General features: G+C 38.0%; 1 protein-coding gene across 7 annotated transcripts in view; it reads left to right on the forward strand.

The window, feature by feature from the left end:
- Positions 1–5,526: 5,526 nt before the first annotated feature.
- Positions 5,527–18,255, forward strand: part of zmiz2 (zinc finger, MIZ-type containing 2) — a 32,863-nt gene continuing 20,134 nt past the window's right edge. The window contains exons 1-2 of one of the 7 annotated variants that reach the window (XM_025908666.1): positions 5,527–5,998; positions 15,703–15,778. In XM_025908666.1, the coding sequence (XP_025764451.1) occupies positions 15,735–15,778 (44 nt within the window). In that variant the 5' untranslated portion in view covers positions 5,527–5,998; positions 15,703–15,734. The other 6 variants (XM_005449487.4, XM_005449486.4, XM_019360744.2 and 3 more) reach the window with 6 other exon arrangements.

The raw sequence follows: 18,255 nt of genomic DNA on the forward strand, positions 1-18,255 counted from the left end.
TTTTGTAAAACAAAAGGATGAAATGAGCTTAAACCCTCCCCTGATGATCCTGCCACGAGATCGTTGTTAGAGCGTCATTAGCCTCGTTTTCTTTTTAAAGTATTCTTTTGTTTCTTTTTCTTTTTTCTTTTTACTAAGGTGATGAGATCTACAGTGATTAGAGAGTGCCGTCGGTATTAAAAATACTGCCATGCAGAGACTGGAAGTATATCTAGGCTATATAATAGACTCCAATTTGTGAATGGGGAGTCTTTTCTTTACAAAATAAGGTTCATTATGGAGTTCTGCAGGGTTCTGTGCTAGGACCGATTCTGTTTATATTGTAAATGTTACCCTTTGGCAGTATTATCTAAAGGAATATGTAGCTCTATAGCCAGCTCTTATCTGTCCATGAAAGCCAGATAGTCAAACATCACACACCAATTAGTCAAACAGTAAGAATTTCTTAAAGACATGAAGATCTGGATGACCTCTAATTTCCTGCTTCTAAATTCAGATAAAACTAAAGTTATTGTACTTGTTGCTTCCCCCCACAGCCCATAGACATGCAATTAGTGGGGTCACATTACTCAGTGATTCTAAATTGATCTTTGGGCAATTTAAAAATTCTGTCTATTTGTAATGGTCCTGTGGTCCAGCCAATCATGCAGTCCAGATGCAAGAATACATTTGAACTAGCCACTCAGCAGTCTAAACCAACACACACTTACAGACCTTGGAGGGAGGAGAGAAAAAAAGCACACTCTGATGTGAGGAGCCGAACATAAAAACAACAGACACTTGATTTTGGATCATAACAGCATGTTAAGCATGTAAACATGTTACTTGTTTAGGAGACTACAGTGTCCAATTAACATATATTATATATGACCATGTGATAGGATGTTAGGTTGACTTTCTGACTTTACATCATGAAGTCATCGGTTTGTCTGCATCTCCTTCTCTGCATGTATAAACCTTTGTTGGCAATAAATCTTATAGTGTTGAAAAGCCTGTTTGTTTACCTCGAAATGATGCCACATTTGTGAAGAAAATGCAGTTATACATATATATATATATATATATAGTCAGCTGAACGGTAAGAACAAGATCCAGGCTATCAACACCTACGCCCTACCCGTGATCAGGTACCCTGCTGGGATAATAAGCTGGCCAAATGGGACCTCGGTTTAATGTTGAATGGAGGTCCCTGTGTGGGGACATTAATTAAAAAAAAGTGAAAAAGTTCAGTGCAGTGACAACATAGCTCCATAATTCGGTGAAGAATACAGAATATTTTATATACACACACACACACACACACACACACACACACACACACACATATATATATATATATATATATATATATATATGTATATGTAAACAATAAACAAACAACAACTTGCAACTGCAGTTGAATTTTCAGCGTTCTAGCAATGCAGATTTGCTGAAGATCAATTCTGAGACACAAGATGGCAGTAGTGAGCCAGTTATGACAGTTTAAGTTCGGATTTCCACAAAATCACCACCTTGAGTGATTAATAATAACGACTATTTCTACTACTACCACTACTACTACCACTAACAATAATAATGATAATAATAATAATAACAACAACAACAACAACCATAATAATAATATTATTATGGTTGTTGTTGCTGTTGTTGGAAGTTCTTTCACATGACTGTAATTATTGTATGTATGCCTAGATGACAAGTTTAACGAGATTTATATGCTGTATAAATTTTCAAAAAAAGAAGAGGGGATTCAAAAAAGCTTTTTATAGAATAATGTTTTTAATGCTTTGTCAATGTGGTGGTGGAGGAGCGTTGGAGATTTAGCCTCTCTGTCTATTACATAACAACAATAACCAACAATAACAAAAAAATAATGTGATTCATTACATTAATCAACTATAGCTATTGAATAAATGCAGCAAAACTGATTTCTGATCTGATGCAAGGACAAAATGCAAATACTCAAGGAAACATATAAACATAGAAATATATAGCACTTACTTTCCCCCCACTGAATGCTGCAGCTTGTCCAAGTATTTAAATTTATGGAGTACAACTTGAGTTCAGCTGCTCCAGATGTTAAGATCAATGCACCTGAAAGAACATTTTGGTGGACAACACCAGCAGATTCTACCAAGATCTGAAGTCATCTGAAGTGTGGTGCCAGATAGTCACGTGAAAACATGAAATATAGGGGTTAGAGGACAAAATGACGATTGGAGTTCATGCAAAGCAACTTTGGAGCCATGAAAGAGGTGTGAAAATACTACATTGCATTATCTGATCACCCATACTAGCTGGGTGACCCTCTATTCATACACAAATGGTGTAAATAGTTGATGAAGAGGCCTGGATCAGGAAAAGAATTCATCAGCTGTAGTAGTCATTTTAAATGCAATCTGTTATTTAAGTTCTTCTGCATTATAATGGAATACAAAAACAAGGCTATATGATATGGAAATACTCCATATCATACTCAGAGTTCTTAACCTGAGCTGTAACTGATATGAAAAAATCTTAATTATGTTTGGGTTGCTTTACATATGGTGAATGATTCATTGACTCATTGAGGAATAAGTGCACGGGAGCTTTTGCAGAGCAAAGAAATCAACATTGTCTACACTGAACACAGCCGCTCATTTTCTACTCATTTTGCTGCCCATTCCAAAAAGTGAATAGACAGTGGAAATGCAGTGTCTCCTTGAAAGGTAAAAGCAGTCAGAGTCCATCATAGCTGTTTTGTTTTTCTGATGTTTAGCTGCATTATTATTATTATTATTATTATTATTATTATTATTATTATCATTATTATTATTATTATTATCATTATTAAGATGGTGGAGAAGAGCTCCCCTACTGGTGGAAGAGGCCTCTGGCAGAATCACACTCAGGGATAGGCAGCCATCTGCCCATCTGCACTTTACATCAATCATCACTGACCTGTTGTATCTAATAAGACTTTAACCTAGTGACTGAGACCATAAACTCAACAGGAAAGTGATTACTGAGGTCATAGATCAAGGGAACCAAGTGCCATTTTTCCAAAGATTTCCTTCCAGCTTATGAATGCCAAAAACAGTAATTTTCCGGAGTTTAATTGACTGTGGCTCTGAAAGTAAAGTTGGTCGTCTATTAATTAGAGTGTGAGTAAGTCTGTGATTGTTGGAAAATAGCACTGCATGATTTGTGTGTGTGTAAATGCGTGGTGAATGTGGCTTTTAGTAAAAACATTTTGAATGCTCAGTTAGAACAGCAAGTGTACCAGTCTAGGGTACCAGTTTAGGGTGGTGATTAGTGCTGACTCTTCATAGCAGGAAAGTTCTTGGTTACAACAAGTATGTGGGTTTCCTTCAGGCAATCTTTCTCCTGATGGAAATGGAAAAAATTAAGCTTTTAAAGTGTATAGAATTTACAGAATAGAATATTATTTTATGGGTAAATGTGACTGTAGTATTTTAATGCGCTTTGAGTGGTCCATAAGACTAGTAAACGTTATATAAATGCCTGTCTACTCACTCGCCCTTCCATAGTAAGTACAAAATTGACAGTAAATGGAGACCTATAAAGATTATGCTAATCATGAGTATCACATTTTTTATTCTTGGACACTACCGGAGCAACTTTTATTCAGTTAAAATAATCCTCATACATCTTCTGCTGTCTAAAGCAAGCCATTTTATCTCTCTTCTTTTCCTTTTTAAGGCAACTTTCTTCTGACTGGCTGGCCCTCATAAACAGCGTGAGCCTCTTGAACACCAGGTAGGCTGGGTGGGCGGGGCTTCTGTGCTAACTGCAAAAGCTGGGTGCTTGAGATGACCATATTGGCGATATCTTCTCTCCGTGATGTCACACAGATCTCACTGCTTGAAACTGAACATTAAGAACAGTCTGAGCCTAAGCTTTGGCTCACAGATATTACATGTTCATATGATTCTTATATGATTATCATATTGTATAATTTTTATATGATAGAGAATAAGTAAAAGCATAATTGGTTCCTTTTAAAGTCCATGCAATAGAGAATGTTGCAAAGTGTTGCAAACTTCACTTGTATCTATAATTAATCAGATAGTGACGGCAAAATCTAATGTATAGTAAACTTTTTGGGTACACCTTTATCTATTTTGCTGATTTAGAGACAGAAGGGATGATCTTGATGACACTGGGTGGAACTTAATCTCTTGTATGTCTAGCAGAAATTAAAATTTTGTGTAGTAACTGTTTTGTTCTTGTAGCAATCATGTGTGTTTTGTTGCCAGCTGTATCTACACAGTATGCATGGATATGTTTTGCCCACATGAGAAAAATCATGTGTCTGTTAGGAAATAGGAGTTTCTGCAAGCTCGGCCAGTAAAGGGGAGGAGGACCTCGCTGCTTCAGCCATTCTGCGCCTGTGTGTTATTCTGGGTCAGCCATTTCCCTGGAATGTTCTGCCTGCTGCCAAAGACAAGTCACTACAAAGGAATGCACACACAACAGCGCAGAAACACAAGGATGACTTAAAAAGGCCTGAATATGAGGACCCAGAGCATTTCTCCTGTGACTGCAACCACTGGCAACACATCCAGAATGCTTCCTCTATTTGGCACTTAGAGGCATGAATGTTCCAAATGATGCCTACAGTTATGAAATAGGTGTGTACAGTATGGATAACCATCTGTGTTAACGCTACAGAATACTCCCATGAGGATAATTAATTTAATAAGAGGAATGGTTTTAGAGAAGCAGAAGTACGTGTTTTCACCAAAGGCAGAGTATGCAGCTAGCACTGCTTTACCCTCTGTCTCCTCATCCTCCCCATCAACAAGCTTTTTTCATTCCTCCCCGAGCACAGATTGTTGCAGCAAGGATGGCTCTTCTGCCTCACATTCAAAATGGGCTTAATCCTTCAGCCGTATACATTGTCAGATTTTTTTGTGTAGGCAAAGGAATGTGTGTAGGAAAGGAGGTGTTCTTTGACATTGTGAAGTGACTGCAGTACACTGGAATTGTATGTGATTGTACTATGCGGCAGGTTGTGGGGGGAGGAATCAGCAAGGCAGCTGCAGCATGAAGTGTAGAGGTGGAGGTGGTGGTGGGGTAATATGGATAGCGTAGAGAAAAATGAAGAAATGGGAAATCCGGGGAACCTGTTTCCAGGGCAACAGAGGTCTGGAAAAATACAGGCAAGCTGGACTTTTTATTCTCCACACTGCACTAGCCCTCTGGCAAGACACTGCAGACACCTCTAATGACTCCAAAACACTCACTGGCCCTGCTGCTAAAATACTGCCAGGCTTCAAGTGATACACACACCTTTTCTTAGTGTGTGTGTGTGTGTGTGTGTGTGTGTGTGCATGCTGCCTAGGAGGCAATACTGTCAAACATGTGCATTGCAGGTGCATGTATGATGGGAATGAGTGAAAAAGACACGTTGCATGGTGCATGAATCAAACATAAAAGATCATTAGCAGGTGACGTCATGGTCGATGATGCCCCCCCCCAACTCCCTCCCTCTCGCCACAACACACACAGGCTCCTTTTCGCTCCTTTTCTTGTGTAATGACCTGCTGCTCTGGTCTGCAGTCACTCAGCCGCTAGACTTGTAGGAGGAGGGACGTGAAAATGCCTTTCTCTGTGGGAGACATTAACTCTGTGATCTCATGAATATATTAGAGGGTCACTGAGCAATGAGCAAGGTATACAGAGCAGCCATTCTCTGCCTGCCAAAGCACACTGCAAAAACCTATTGTAACTGACTCAGCTGGAGTCATCGTGTGTATTAACACACATGAGAATATCTGTGTTAATATATAAACACATTTGTGTGTGTGTGCAATGAAAATTGCAAAAATGCATTATAAATCGCCCAAGTAGCCTCTGCTCGATAATACGGCCATCAAGCAGCTTTGTCTTAATGACACGACTGCGACACTAGTAGCTAAGCTAACGTTGTTTAGCTAACGTAACTACCTACAATCAAGCGGCTTCGTTGTCTGGCAGCAGGAGCAGATACGGGGTGAGTTCTCTGGGCACTTATTATCAGGAATACCGGTTCCAGGAAATTAGTAAGGCGCTTTTATTATCGCGTGAATAATTACTTCGAAATTAGTTTAGGGTAGGAAAATAGAGTGTTACACAAACTTATCAGCGCGAGCTAAGCATCCTCCATTTAGCTAACGGTGCCAACCGGCGGCGTGTTCACGACCCTCTACAGCTCTGTTTCCACTTCTCTGCTGGCATTCACTGGCAGACAGCGATACACGGACTTGCTGCTAGGGTCACAACAGCACGTTGCAGCTTTACCCAATACGGGACTATTGCATTGTTTCCCCCCACCTTTTCCTTGCTTTTAAATCGCCATTCGGAACCAAAACAATCCGAGTTTGATCATCAGTCCAAGCAGGTAGGTAAAACAAAACATCTGCTATTCTCATGTTGTTGTTTTTTTAAAGTGACGCTTACACAGTCGCGCAGAGGTTGAACTCCTCCACACAATCTATGCTGCTGATTTTTCCTCCCCTGTTTTGCTGCACGTACATTACAGCCGCATGTTTTGTTTGTACTGCGATACTCTTGAGTTGAGTGTTAGTGTTGATTTGCATGCTGCACACGGCTCTGATTATCACCTTATATTCACCTTATCATGTCAAAATTTATGTCAGCATTAATTTGCAGTCCATTTCGTTAACTGGGTGTTTCGGTACAGTTATAGGCATAGGTGGTCGTTGTTGTTGCGTTGTGATTTATATTTCTGAGCTGAGGTAGCCAGTGCCCTGTTTTTTGTTTTGTTTTTCCTTGGCCATGACTTCCTGGATTGTGTGAGGGGTACAATAACATGTTGTTCTGGCATGAAGCCAGGCTGTTATTTTGGGTCAGCGTTGACATGAAAACACAAATTTCCACTGTTGTTTACCCTGTTATACGCTCAGAAAAGGCTCAAATTAATATTTATGGTGAAGAATTTTAGCAGCTTTTTTCTCATTTATTTAGTTTTTAAGATGAAGTTGGGCATGCATTGTAGTTGGTGACTTAGTGAATGTAATTCAACACTTTTTTTACTTCTGTGTAGAATTGTATTTATGCCTAAGGTATGTGTGCTAACGGAAAAGGGGCTAGTATAATAGCTAGTCCAGTACAGTATAATATAGGATAAAAACAAACAAACAGGAAACATGAGTGAAGTTTGTTTAGGATTCAGTTGCACCTTGTACTCTGGACTATGACTGCAACTTGTCATTGTTTTCATTAGGGATGCACTGATTGTTAAATTTTTCTCTAGTATTAATGTTTTAAAAACAGCTTTTGTTTTCCTTATTGTTCAGTGGAAAGATATTTTTTTTTAGATTTTTTTTCAGATTATTATAGACCACTCACACTGGTAAATGCCATTTTTTTCTGTTATTCTGATACCAGTCACGAAGCTTAAGATTTAAGAAAAAAAAGCTTTGAGCTTTTCTCTACTCTTCTGTCCAAAATGTTTTCAGGTTGTTGTCACATGTGATGTAGGTGATATTTGGGAAGCTGACACCAGAGATTTGACCTTTTTTTCCCCTTGAAAGTGACAACTGTTTGTTTTCAAAGTTGCTTGTTAGTTAAATTTATCAATTGTTTCATCAGTTGGTATATATGAGGGAAATAATGAGCTTTTAGCTTGTTTTGGCACTGTATTTGTTTTAATACTAAAAACACAAACAGACAACAGAAGGCATTATTTCTTGTTAAATGATTTGTCTTATTTAATAAATGATTCATTTACAGAACAGTCTTGTAATTTAAGAAGTTTTTGTTTGTTTGTCTGTTTTAAGTAAAGATGCCATTTTAAAAATGTTCATTTAGTGGGAGATGTATGTACATTACATGTACATGTACATTACAGTTAGGGATGCACCAGTCCAGTATTAGGGTCAAATATTAATCCTGTTGTGACAGAACCATAATCTATTCAATTCAGTTCTATATGGTTGCATTAAACATGGCAGGACAGCAGTTTTTAGTGGGAGAGCTAATGTTATATGGAGGAATTAGACAGTTTTGAGGTATTTAATGCTAACTTTTGTGTGCTTGTAAAAGTTTTTAATTTAACGGCATTTAATTGTAGTTAGCGGAGTTTACACGAATGACAAGCTTCAACAACAACAGAACAAAGCAGAGAGAGGGGCAAACCATTCCTCACTCTTCCTTGCTTGCTCTCACTGTCATGATCTTTGATGTGATACTCGGTGGAAAGCTATTGCTGCACATAAGGTAACATAACATGTTGTCAAAAACTTAGTAAATGTCTCACGTCGTCTGTTGTTCAGCTCAACTCCACACACTGTGTGGTGTGTTTTTTGAGGAACAGTAAAAGGTGATGTCCTGACTATACTAAAAATTACTATCACATTACATAATTATTTGCAACACTGTTGATACCAACAGTGCCGTCTCCTCCAGTTGGCCCACAGCTTCACCCAGGATTGCTGCAGACACACACACACACACACAGCCCTCTTTACTAGCAGTTAAAGTAGTTAACAATAAACAACACTAGGAGGAATTTGGAAAGGTCAGTAAAGTTTCCTTTTCAACAATATTGTCGCATTAAACAGTTTTCATAAAGGTTAACCTGGCCAGTGTACACATTGATGTTAGCTGCTTAACTATTAGTAATGACCAGATAGCCACAAATGTAGCCTCACGGGCACACAAGCTAGTGTACTCCAAGTTCTGGTCCTAAACGCTGATAATTGTGAGGGTTGCATAGAAGTAAGGGGGCAGCTGAAGGTTAACTTAAGGTAGCGAGTAGTGGCTATGGCTAATAATAAAAAGCTTATTTTAATTTTGGGGCTACCCAGTAAACATCAGTCGTGCCCGTCTGTAACATTATAATTTATGGTGTTAATTTGACAGGGTAACACAACTATTTGTGTCTGAAAGTTGTTATTTCAAGAGGAAAGCTTAGCAACTAGAGCGAAAATCTTACCACCTTTATTTGATCAGCAGTGAAAATGTGAAGCTGAAGTTACCAGAAGCGCACTTCTACCTCATGCAGTCTAAATATAATCACTTTTATTTTTCGCATATATGTCAATATCTGTGAAAAAAATATTTTAACATTTTTCACAGATTTTCACAGATACACTTTACAATTATGTTACTTTTTTGCACTGCATCAGTCAACTTGAATATAGTGTTGTTACTGGCATTATTGTTTGTATTGTTCTAATCTTTTTTTTAAAAGCAAAACAAAAGCCTCTTAAATATTTGTTATTTTTCTCCCTGTGGTATTGAATATTTAACTGAATATCAATATTGAGCTTGAATAATAACAATAGTAGTATCATGATAACCGTAAGTGTGACTATAACAGCAGAATTAAGTAGTTTAATGAAGCTCATTGAAATTGAACTATAGAAAAAATATTAGATGAATAATGTGAAGAATTGAATTTTTGTCCTGTTGTCATTTATTATTTTATACTAATTCAGTAAATATTTATTATAATTTATTCTACGAAGCCAGGAAAACTGAGCCTGATCATGTCTAACATATATATATATATATATATATATATCTATAAAAAAAAAAAAAAAATCCTTGTCTCGTCATTAGGTATGGGAATTGATAAGAATTTAGTGATTCCCCTCTTTGTTGTGATCAGTGTTGGAGTTGTTACTCAAAAAAGTAATTACACATATCACATAGAACACGTTTCTTAAAAATAATGCAGTGCATTACTTAATTACTCTGTCAAGATCTTTCTCTTAGTAGAATACAAAGCTGACCGCTCAGCAAAAGCAAAGATAAAAACCAGCGCAAAGTGTTTGCCACAGTGATTCAGCTTTAGAAACGTGAACAGGTAGTAGAGGAGGCTGCAGCTTGACTCTCATCTGCTTGTTACCTGTTGAAGTAAGGTCCTGGCTGCTGGAGTCGGCATTCACTCAGCATTCACTCTAGGTTCTTGGCTAGCTTAGCGTTAGCATGCTGTCTTCACAGATGCTTGCAAAGAACCAAAGTTGTGTTAGCAGCATAATGCGGTTGTTTTTGTCCTGGATGCAGTTTTCCACTTTACCATTTATCTCGTCCTTTTGTGCAATAAAAATAAATATCCATATGTCTCTTTATTTTCTTCCACTGACACACGAAGTAAAATCGGCTGATTGTAGTGAGAGTGCAAGAACTGATAAGTGGGATCAATAGACAGGGAACTGGGAACTGGTTTTCTACAACCACCGGTTCTCGATTCCCATCCCTACTCTTCACCACAGTGAGGACTGCAGCTTATTAGTTTAACATTGGTATTTGGTTGCTGCTCTGTATTGGCAGATATTGTGAGGAAGAAATTTAACAATACCAGAAATTTAGTTGGTATTAATATCAGCAGATTTGAACGATTCTCTATGCCCAATCTGGGAGTTTATGTAGTTAAAAAAAAAAAAACTTTCTTAAAAACTAATTGCTAAATCACTGACATTGCAATGATAGGCTGTTTATTTTGAATGTTGGCATTACATTTTGAGAAGCTGTGGCTCAGCTGGTAGAGTGGGTTGTCGGTGTCAATTTCTGGCTCATCGGATTAAAAATATTAATGAAAAATGAAGGTGGAGTGTTGGCCAAACAGTTGGTCAAAAGTATTACATTCAGACATTCTGATAGATGGTAACCTATTCAATAGGTTAATTGATTAATCTTAATTGCCCATAGGTGTGAATGCAGGAGTGAATGTGAGTGCGAATGGTTGTCTGACTCTGTGTTAGCCCTGCGACAAACTGGTGACCTGTCCAGGGTCTACCCCGCTTCTCGCCCTATGACAGCTGGGATAGGCTCCAGTGCCCCCCGCAACCCTGAAAAGGATAAGCGGAAGTGGATAGATGGTAATCTAAAAGTGCTGGCTGAGCCTGCACCTGCTCAACTTGCCTGTTTTGTTAGAACAAGACACAGTCAGAGCTTCCATCCCATCTCCCTCTTGTCAGGGTCTTTCTTGCTGATGTGCTACAGAAATAACTTTTTCATTTTCCATCTTTGAATCACACATGTTATCCAAGGTAGAAGAAACTTATCTGTGACAGTGCTAAATCACTGAAAGTGATGCTCTCCACCAAACATGGAGAGCATAAGTTTTCTAGCAAAACTGAAATAAGCACAGTTTTCAGTGACAATATTGGACTGCGGCCACAGGATGGCTGTAATGTAAAGGATGGCTGCACATATTAATTGACAGACAAGGAGCTTTATGACACCGCTCACTGAGATTTAAAAACAAAAAACAGAACATATACATATATATATCTTTCTTATCAGTGTATAGGGGTGGCGCTTTTTGCATTTTTAGAATTTCGCTTTGAAAGGTATCATAAGTCACCAGTTCTTGATCTGAAGGTCAAAGTCCCAGTGACCTTGACCTCAAAGTTGAGATCAGAGGTCAAGTTATCTAAAAAATCTTGAGAGTTTGATTTTAAGATACTGTGAATTAGGAGTCAAATGTGTAATGTGTTCCATCAGATATCATTGTTAAGTGGCTTTGTTTGCATTTGCATCAGAAGTTTACTGTCTTTTCAGTTGTGTGTGTGAGAGAGAGAGAGAGAGAGAGAGAGAGAGAGAAGTGAAGTGTTAATAGGGCTGCAGTTTCTAATTTTTTGTGATGGATTAATATTGTTTTGTTGAATAGTCCAATTTGCACATTTTCAGAAAAGTAGCGATTATTTGCATTTGACAAGCTTAAATTTATTAATTTTAGGCATTTATGCTTAAGAATTAATTTTTTTTTTTAGAAAACTGTCTGAAATTTTCTTAAAACTTTCTTAAAAGCAGGAGGGGGAAAGCAGGAATGCAGGTATAGGAGCAGAGGGTCAGTTGTGAGTTGATTGAGTGGCTTTGGTGTTTTGGCTGGCAGTGTGTTGACAGTAACAGAGAAGCAAAGAACATGTGCTGAGAAATGGAATGAAGAGGAAGAATTGTGGTAAAGAAAATGTCAAGAACCTGAGGTCAAATAAGCCATAGATGCTGTCATTTCTGTACAGGTAGTCTGTGCCAGTTGTGTTCAAATTAAACCTGTGATAAAGTTAGAGATCATAGATATTTCATGTTTATTTTTGTGTGGTTTTTGCCATCCAGCTGTAATGAGACAACAATAAGTTGTAAAGTGCTGGAAGTGCTTTTTGATGAATGAGAATTCAAGTATGGTGGTTACATGATCCAAGATTCAACTCTCCCTTTCTTTCTTTTTATACAAGATATGAAGTGTCTGACCTAAATCTACAAAGTGCAAATAGAAAGCCAGAGAAAAGATACAGTGGGAGGGGATGTTCAAGGCTCTGATGTTGGAAAATTAGCATGTCAGTTGGTAACTGTCAGATAAAGAAAATCTTGAGTGGGAGAACCCAGGAGGAGAGCAGTGGCAGAGCAGTGAGGAGGAATGTGCTGGAAAAAAAAAGCATCTGTCATTAAAGGAGAAAAAGGCACAAATAAACAAGCAGCGGTGTTAATATATTGACCAAGTCAAAGAACAAGTTTAATCTGTTTTTGCATGTTTTCATGTGGTGTAACCTTTTTTGAAGACTGTAATTAAGACATGCTGTATGTGTAGATTAAAATGGTCCAGCGCCACCTCCCATTTGTCTGCACAGTAGAGATGCAGAAATTTGACATTTAACAAAAATGTCAAATACTTGCAGTTTATAATTCAATTTATGGAGGTTTGATGCTTTTTTTTGTCACATATGACAGGGTGTCTTTTACAGATGTACCAATATCAGGTAATTCTGACCTTTTTCTTGTATAATAATATATTGGCAAATATAAATCGCATTTATATTTGCATGCATGATAATTAGCTGTTATGTCAATTTTGCTTTAGCTACATAATAAAAATAATTGAATTGTTTTAGGCTTTTAGCTTTTCATCACACACCCATTTTTCTGCAAAGTCTTGAGTCACTCCTCATTTTTTTATATTGTCCTTCTAAGGAGCCACACTTTCTTGCAATTTTTCTAAAGTGATCTTGAGACAGCAGTTCAGAGTTTTACTTTTACAGACATTAAATGAGATGACATCTCCTTTAATGAGATGACAGTATCTGAAAGTCATACATTCTTCACTCTATTGCTAAGGGAGAGGCAAGCCACCCTGAATAAAAAACTAATTTCTGTCACTTGTAGAAATTAGTCTACAATCAGTCTTGCTCTTTGGGTCATTACCCATAGCTCATGACAAGAGGTGAGGGTCTATGGCGTTATTTTTGTGCCACTATTCTGAGCGCATGTATAAAAAAAAATTGAGCGCACGTAAAAAACATTTGCAGGTGCAAGTGTTGCATTTTGAGGAAAAATTTATTTTGAGTGAAGAAAAGCTAAATTTGAGTGAACAAAATTCATTGCTGAGTGTAAAAAATGTATTTCAGTGTTTGCTATTATCCATACACACACACAATAGGAGCCCCTCTCGCTCAGTTTTTGCATTTGCGCTTGCTCGCAATGTGTTGCTTGCGCTCTCAACATTTCTGCCCGTGCGCGCTCAACTCTTTCTGTACACCGTTATATTCGTGCCACAAAACCAGCCAATCACAGACTTGGATGCAAAAAAATCTGATTGGCTGTTTTGGTCTCCAATCAGATCGAAATGACGAAATGCAATATCCCAGAATCCATTTCGTCCAAAACTCAAACGAGGCAGTAGCGCAGGAACACAGAGTGGCGGAATTTTTTACGTGCGCTCATTTTTATTATTTTTTTTAAATTTTTTTTACATGCGCTCAGAATAGTGGCACAAAAATAACTCCATAAGGGTCAGGCCATAGTTTGACCGGTAAATCAGCAGCTTCGCTTTTATGCTGAACTCTCTTTCTACCATAGCAGACCAGTACTGCATCACTATAGCCACAGTCCCAGCCTGTCTGTCAGCAAGCCCATGAGATACTTAAACTCCTTCACTTGGGGCAGCACCTTGTCCTTGAACCAGAGGACCATGGCTTCAGACTTGGAAGGGCTAATTGTTATACCCATTGCTTCACACTCAGCTATGAACTGCTCCAGTGTGAGCTGGAGGCCACCACCTGATGAAAGCCAACAAGACCACATCATCCACAAATAGCAGAGATGAGATTCTGAGACCACCAAGGCGAAACTGAGCTCGCTCCCAAACATCAGTTTTTGCTTCAGCCACTGTCCGAGCTACATTCCACTTTGCCTCCGAAGTCCCACATACTAATGAAGCCCAGTAGGACTCTTTTTTTCAACTTCATTGAACTAAATTTAATTAAAATTCCTTTTAAATCTAAAAGACATGGATTGAAAATTACACTATGCTTCAAAATGGATCATGTTTTTTTTTTTTTATAATACTTGTTTATTAAGGCCCTCTTAAAATACATTTGTACAAGTAAAGACAGTGACAAAAGTTTTTAGAGAACTGAAATATCAATTGACTGTATATTCAAAACACTAGCATTTATCTACAATATTACAACTTTGAAATAGCACTGAATAGTAGGAAGGACACGGCAACCTGCTAGTGATCAAAGAAATCAGAAATCAGAACAGCACTATATATGTCTTTTTAATCAACTTCACCCTAGTCACTACCATCAACCTCCAGCAACCAACTGGTAGAGTAATATACATTTTTACCTGTTGTTCCCCAGTTACATGGGCTTAGAGTCTGGTTGGCCCTAGGCCCATGTAACTTGGGCTGAAATTCTGTAACATTCACTTGCTGCACAATCTTGTGGCAGAGAGTGGTATTATATCAAAGTACAAGTACAGTGTGGCCCAAAGCTCAGCTTAAATTGATGTCACTTAAACACAACACAGAGTTGTTCTGGACATGAAGTTAAAGTGGTTGTTTCTTCACATTCTTTTAATGGCTTGAGTTCATTTTGTAAGGTTTTGGACTCTTTTTGAACACAGGAAGCAAAAGAAGTGCCTTTTGTATTGGTGCCTTTTTTATAACTATAGGCCCTATTGGCTGATGGAGTTAATGTTCAACTCATTTTTTGCTGTTTAATTTTTTTTAGATTAATCTTTAAAATGACTGTAAATTTATTTATGTGTTTATTATTTGTAAAAAAAAAATTCACACATAAGGTGTGTTCAGATGTGTTACCATACCCAGATGTTTGTGTGACAGCAAATTATTTACCCAGGCGATAATGAATTTGATGTTTTGTTTTGTTTTGTTTTTTTAAATAATGCTTTTCATTTTTTAATAATGAAAAGCATCAAATTGTCTAATTGAAATATTTTAAACAGCAAATATTTCATCTTTTCATCTTTATGGATTTTTCTAAATGATCAACTAGCTTCACTTTTGTTTATGTTTTGGATTCAGAAATGATCAAATTGATAGTGATCTCTGTCTTCAAATAAAAAAAATAACAGGAAAAAAAACTCCCTAAGCTTTAAACATTTGTGTTGGTAAGAGACTATTGTACATTGGTGTTCTGAGAGAAGACGGTGCCTCTCTACATCTCTGTTCTCTTAAATTTCTTTTGATATCAGCAGGCTAAATATAGCTCGCAGCACCCCTCCCCCTCCTTGACGAGGTATCAGAGCTAAGAGAGCAGTCAGTGATAGGCTAACATTTTGATGTGCACAGTGACACACACACACACAGATTAAAGTGAGTTGCTCAGAGTGGGACGGCACTGTCTTTGTGCACAGAGTACGGGCTACAGTGATGATAAATCGCTGCTGTTTGCAGCACCAAATGAGATTTGAGTGTTCGTCTTTTTCTGTGCGTCTCAGGGCTGCCACTGGAGGATGGTGGGGGTACTCCGATGAACCTCCTCAAGTGCATGAAACCCTCCTTGCCTCCACAAAGGTATCCACACACTCACACAAGTGTGACCATAAGCTCAGTGTCCTCAGGTGAATCATGTGACCCTTCACCTGCTAAGCCAAGCAAGAATAAGGCTACGTTCACACTGCAGGTCTTAATGCTCAATGCCGATTTTTTGATCAAATACGATTTTTTTGTCTGCTTGTTCACACTACAAATAAAATGTGACAGCAAACGCGCTCTAGTGTGAACCCTCACAGCGGCCCGCATGCGCAAAAGAAGACGTCACACACAACGCGCTCTGTTTAGACCCAGACCAAACAGTACTGTTTGACTGATGGCCCTTAATATAAAGACTTGTTTCGGACTTTACGTTTCCCAATTTTGCTTTAAGTTATAAAGGTTTTTTGTTATTTACATATGGCCTAATAATTATCCTTATTGCTGTTTTAGAGAGGAGCGGTGCTTCAAAGGATAGTTGCAGATTTCTGTCAGAATTTGCAGATTATACAGTACAAATAAAATGTTCACGTTTCTCCAACGTTGTCTTCCCAACAGTTTCACTGACATCTACACTGGATGGCCAGGAAGTGTTCCGATGTCTTCTCGGGTGCTTCTCCGGCGCTGATAATTGGCATCCGTCTTGTGTCAGTGATGTAAAAGACGGATTTAATGCAACATGACCATTCAAACAGCAGTCGCTTTCTAAAACATCGGATATGTATCGGATTCAGTACCACATACGAAAGTGACCTGGGTCGGATTTGAAAATATCGGATTTGTGCTGTTCAAACTATCATACCATGATCGGATATGGGTGGCATAGGGTCAAAAAAGTCGGATTTGATGCACTTTCGCCTACAGTGTGTACGTAGCCTTAGTCTTGCAGTACTAGGCAAGCCACTACAAGTTATAGTAGAATGAAATTTTTCCCATTAGTTGTTCACTTATTTAATATGATTTAAATATACAAATTGGTTTTTTCATTAAAATGTTAAAATAATTTTTATGTATGTTTGAAGTGTTCTTAAAACTACTCTCTCCACATCATATCTTCTGAAATAAAATATGAATAACTTAAATAACTGTCATTTTCAAGCAAACGTCCCAAGCATTTCAAGGCTCAAATAGACTAAATCGGTTTTCTTTGGATTTTAGAGAGCAGTCCTGCAAAAAGCTGTTTAAAGGTCTTACACCAGATTTGTCTATAACTGATTGGTTGTCTGTGATACCTACACTACGTCTGGTACAATAAAAGAAATAGTTATGTTTTTCAGAATTTTAAAAGTATGTTTTATCGTGAAATTCCCAATATAAAATCTTTCTTTTATGGCTATACTGTTGCCCAAAAAGTCTACAGAAACACTTAGTAGGTTGGTAACAACAGAATGTTGCTGCTCAGAGTCTAACTGCAGCTGCACATGCATCTCTCTTTATTTCTCACAAAGGCAACATGTAAGATAACAAAAGCATTTAAATTAAAGTTGACTATTCAAAAAAATTGTAAAAACGCTATCATACATCATATTTATAAGCTGACACTTTCTCAATCTCAAGAAATCTCAAGCTTATTAGACCATTCTAGATATTTTCAAGGTTTTAAGTGATTGAGCTGTCTCTCACATAGGGATTGTTTGGTTTCTTTGCAGGGTTTTTGTATGGTTCTTATACATAGACAGTCCTTTACCTGATGACCAGCACACTTCTAAGCAGACAGCAGAGACACAGAAATGAAACTTTGAACTGCTTTGGGGTCAGCAGTAAAGCATATTTTATTTTCTAAAATGTGTGATAACTACGACATATTCAGCAGCTATTTCTAGAGAGGGAGGTCTTACTATCAACAAAACTCCCAGACTCCAGGGACAAAAACTGTAATTTTCCAACCTGCAACCTTTGAAAAACTCAGGAGTTGTTAATCTACAGTTGCCTTTATTGGACAGTTTATGTATCTTTTTGTGTAGTTTGGGTCTTTTACTGTCATTCGTTTCCTGAGGTTAAAATTTCCACAGCAGTCAAGTTCAAGTTCAAGTTCAAATTTTATTCGCCACATGCAGGTTGCCCTGCAGTGGAATGGACCCGCCCCCAACCTTACACACACAACACAGACATCACATGGGGATACAAGTCGGAGAACGGTTACATTAGAAAACCACTGAAATGTACACTACAATGGGAAAGTACAAGAGGAAAAAAAGAGACCTCTACTCATGCTGGGCTCCTATGGGAGGACAGCATGAGAACAGGAAACAAAAAAACTCCTCTGCACAAAAAGCACATAAATGTCCACAGTACAACATTATGGAGCACGTGACCAGCAACAGGGTTGGGTAGGGGGTGAGGAGTAATCCTAGGCAAACACAGCAGCCATTCTGCCACTGCGCCATCTCTCCAGCGCGGGCCCAGACCCGCCGTGTCTCAGAATTCTATGAAGTAAAACATGCTGTTTTGTGGTTGACGATGGTGGCTTTGTGTTTTCACAAATCAACAAACTTTGTTGATTCTTCCTACACATGCAA

Source organism: Oreochromis niloticus, linkage group LG7 (genome assembly GCF_001858045.2).
Source record: "Oreochromis niloticus isolate F11D_XX linkage group LG7, O_niloticus_UMD_NMBU, whole genome shotgun sequence".
Lineage (NCBI taxonomy): Eukaryota > Metazoa > Chordata > Actinopteri > Cichliformes > Cichlidae > Oreochromis > Oreochromis niloticus.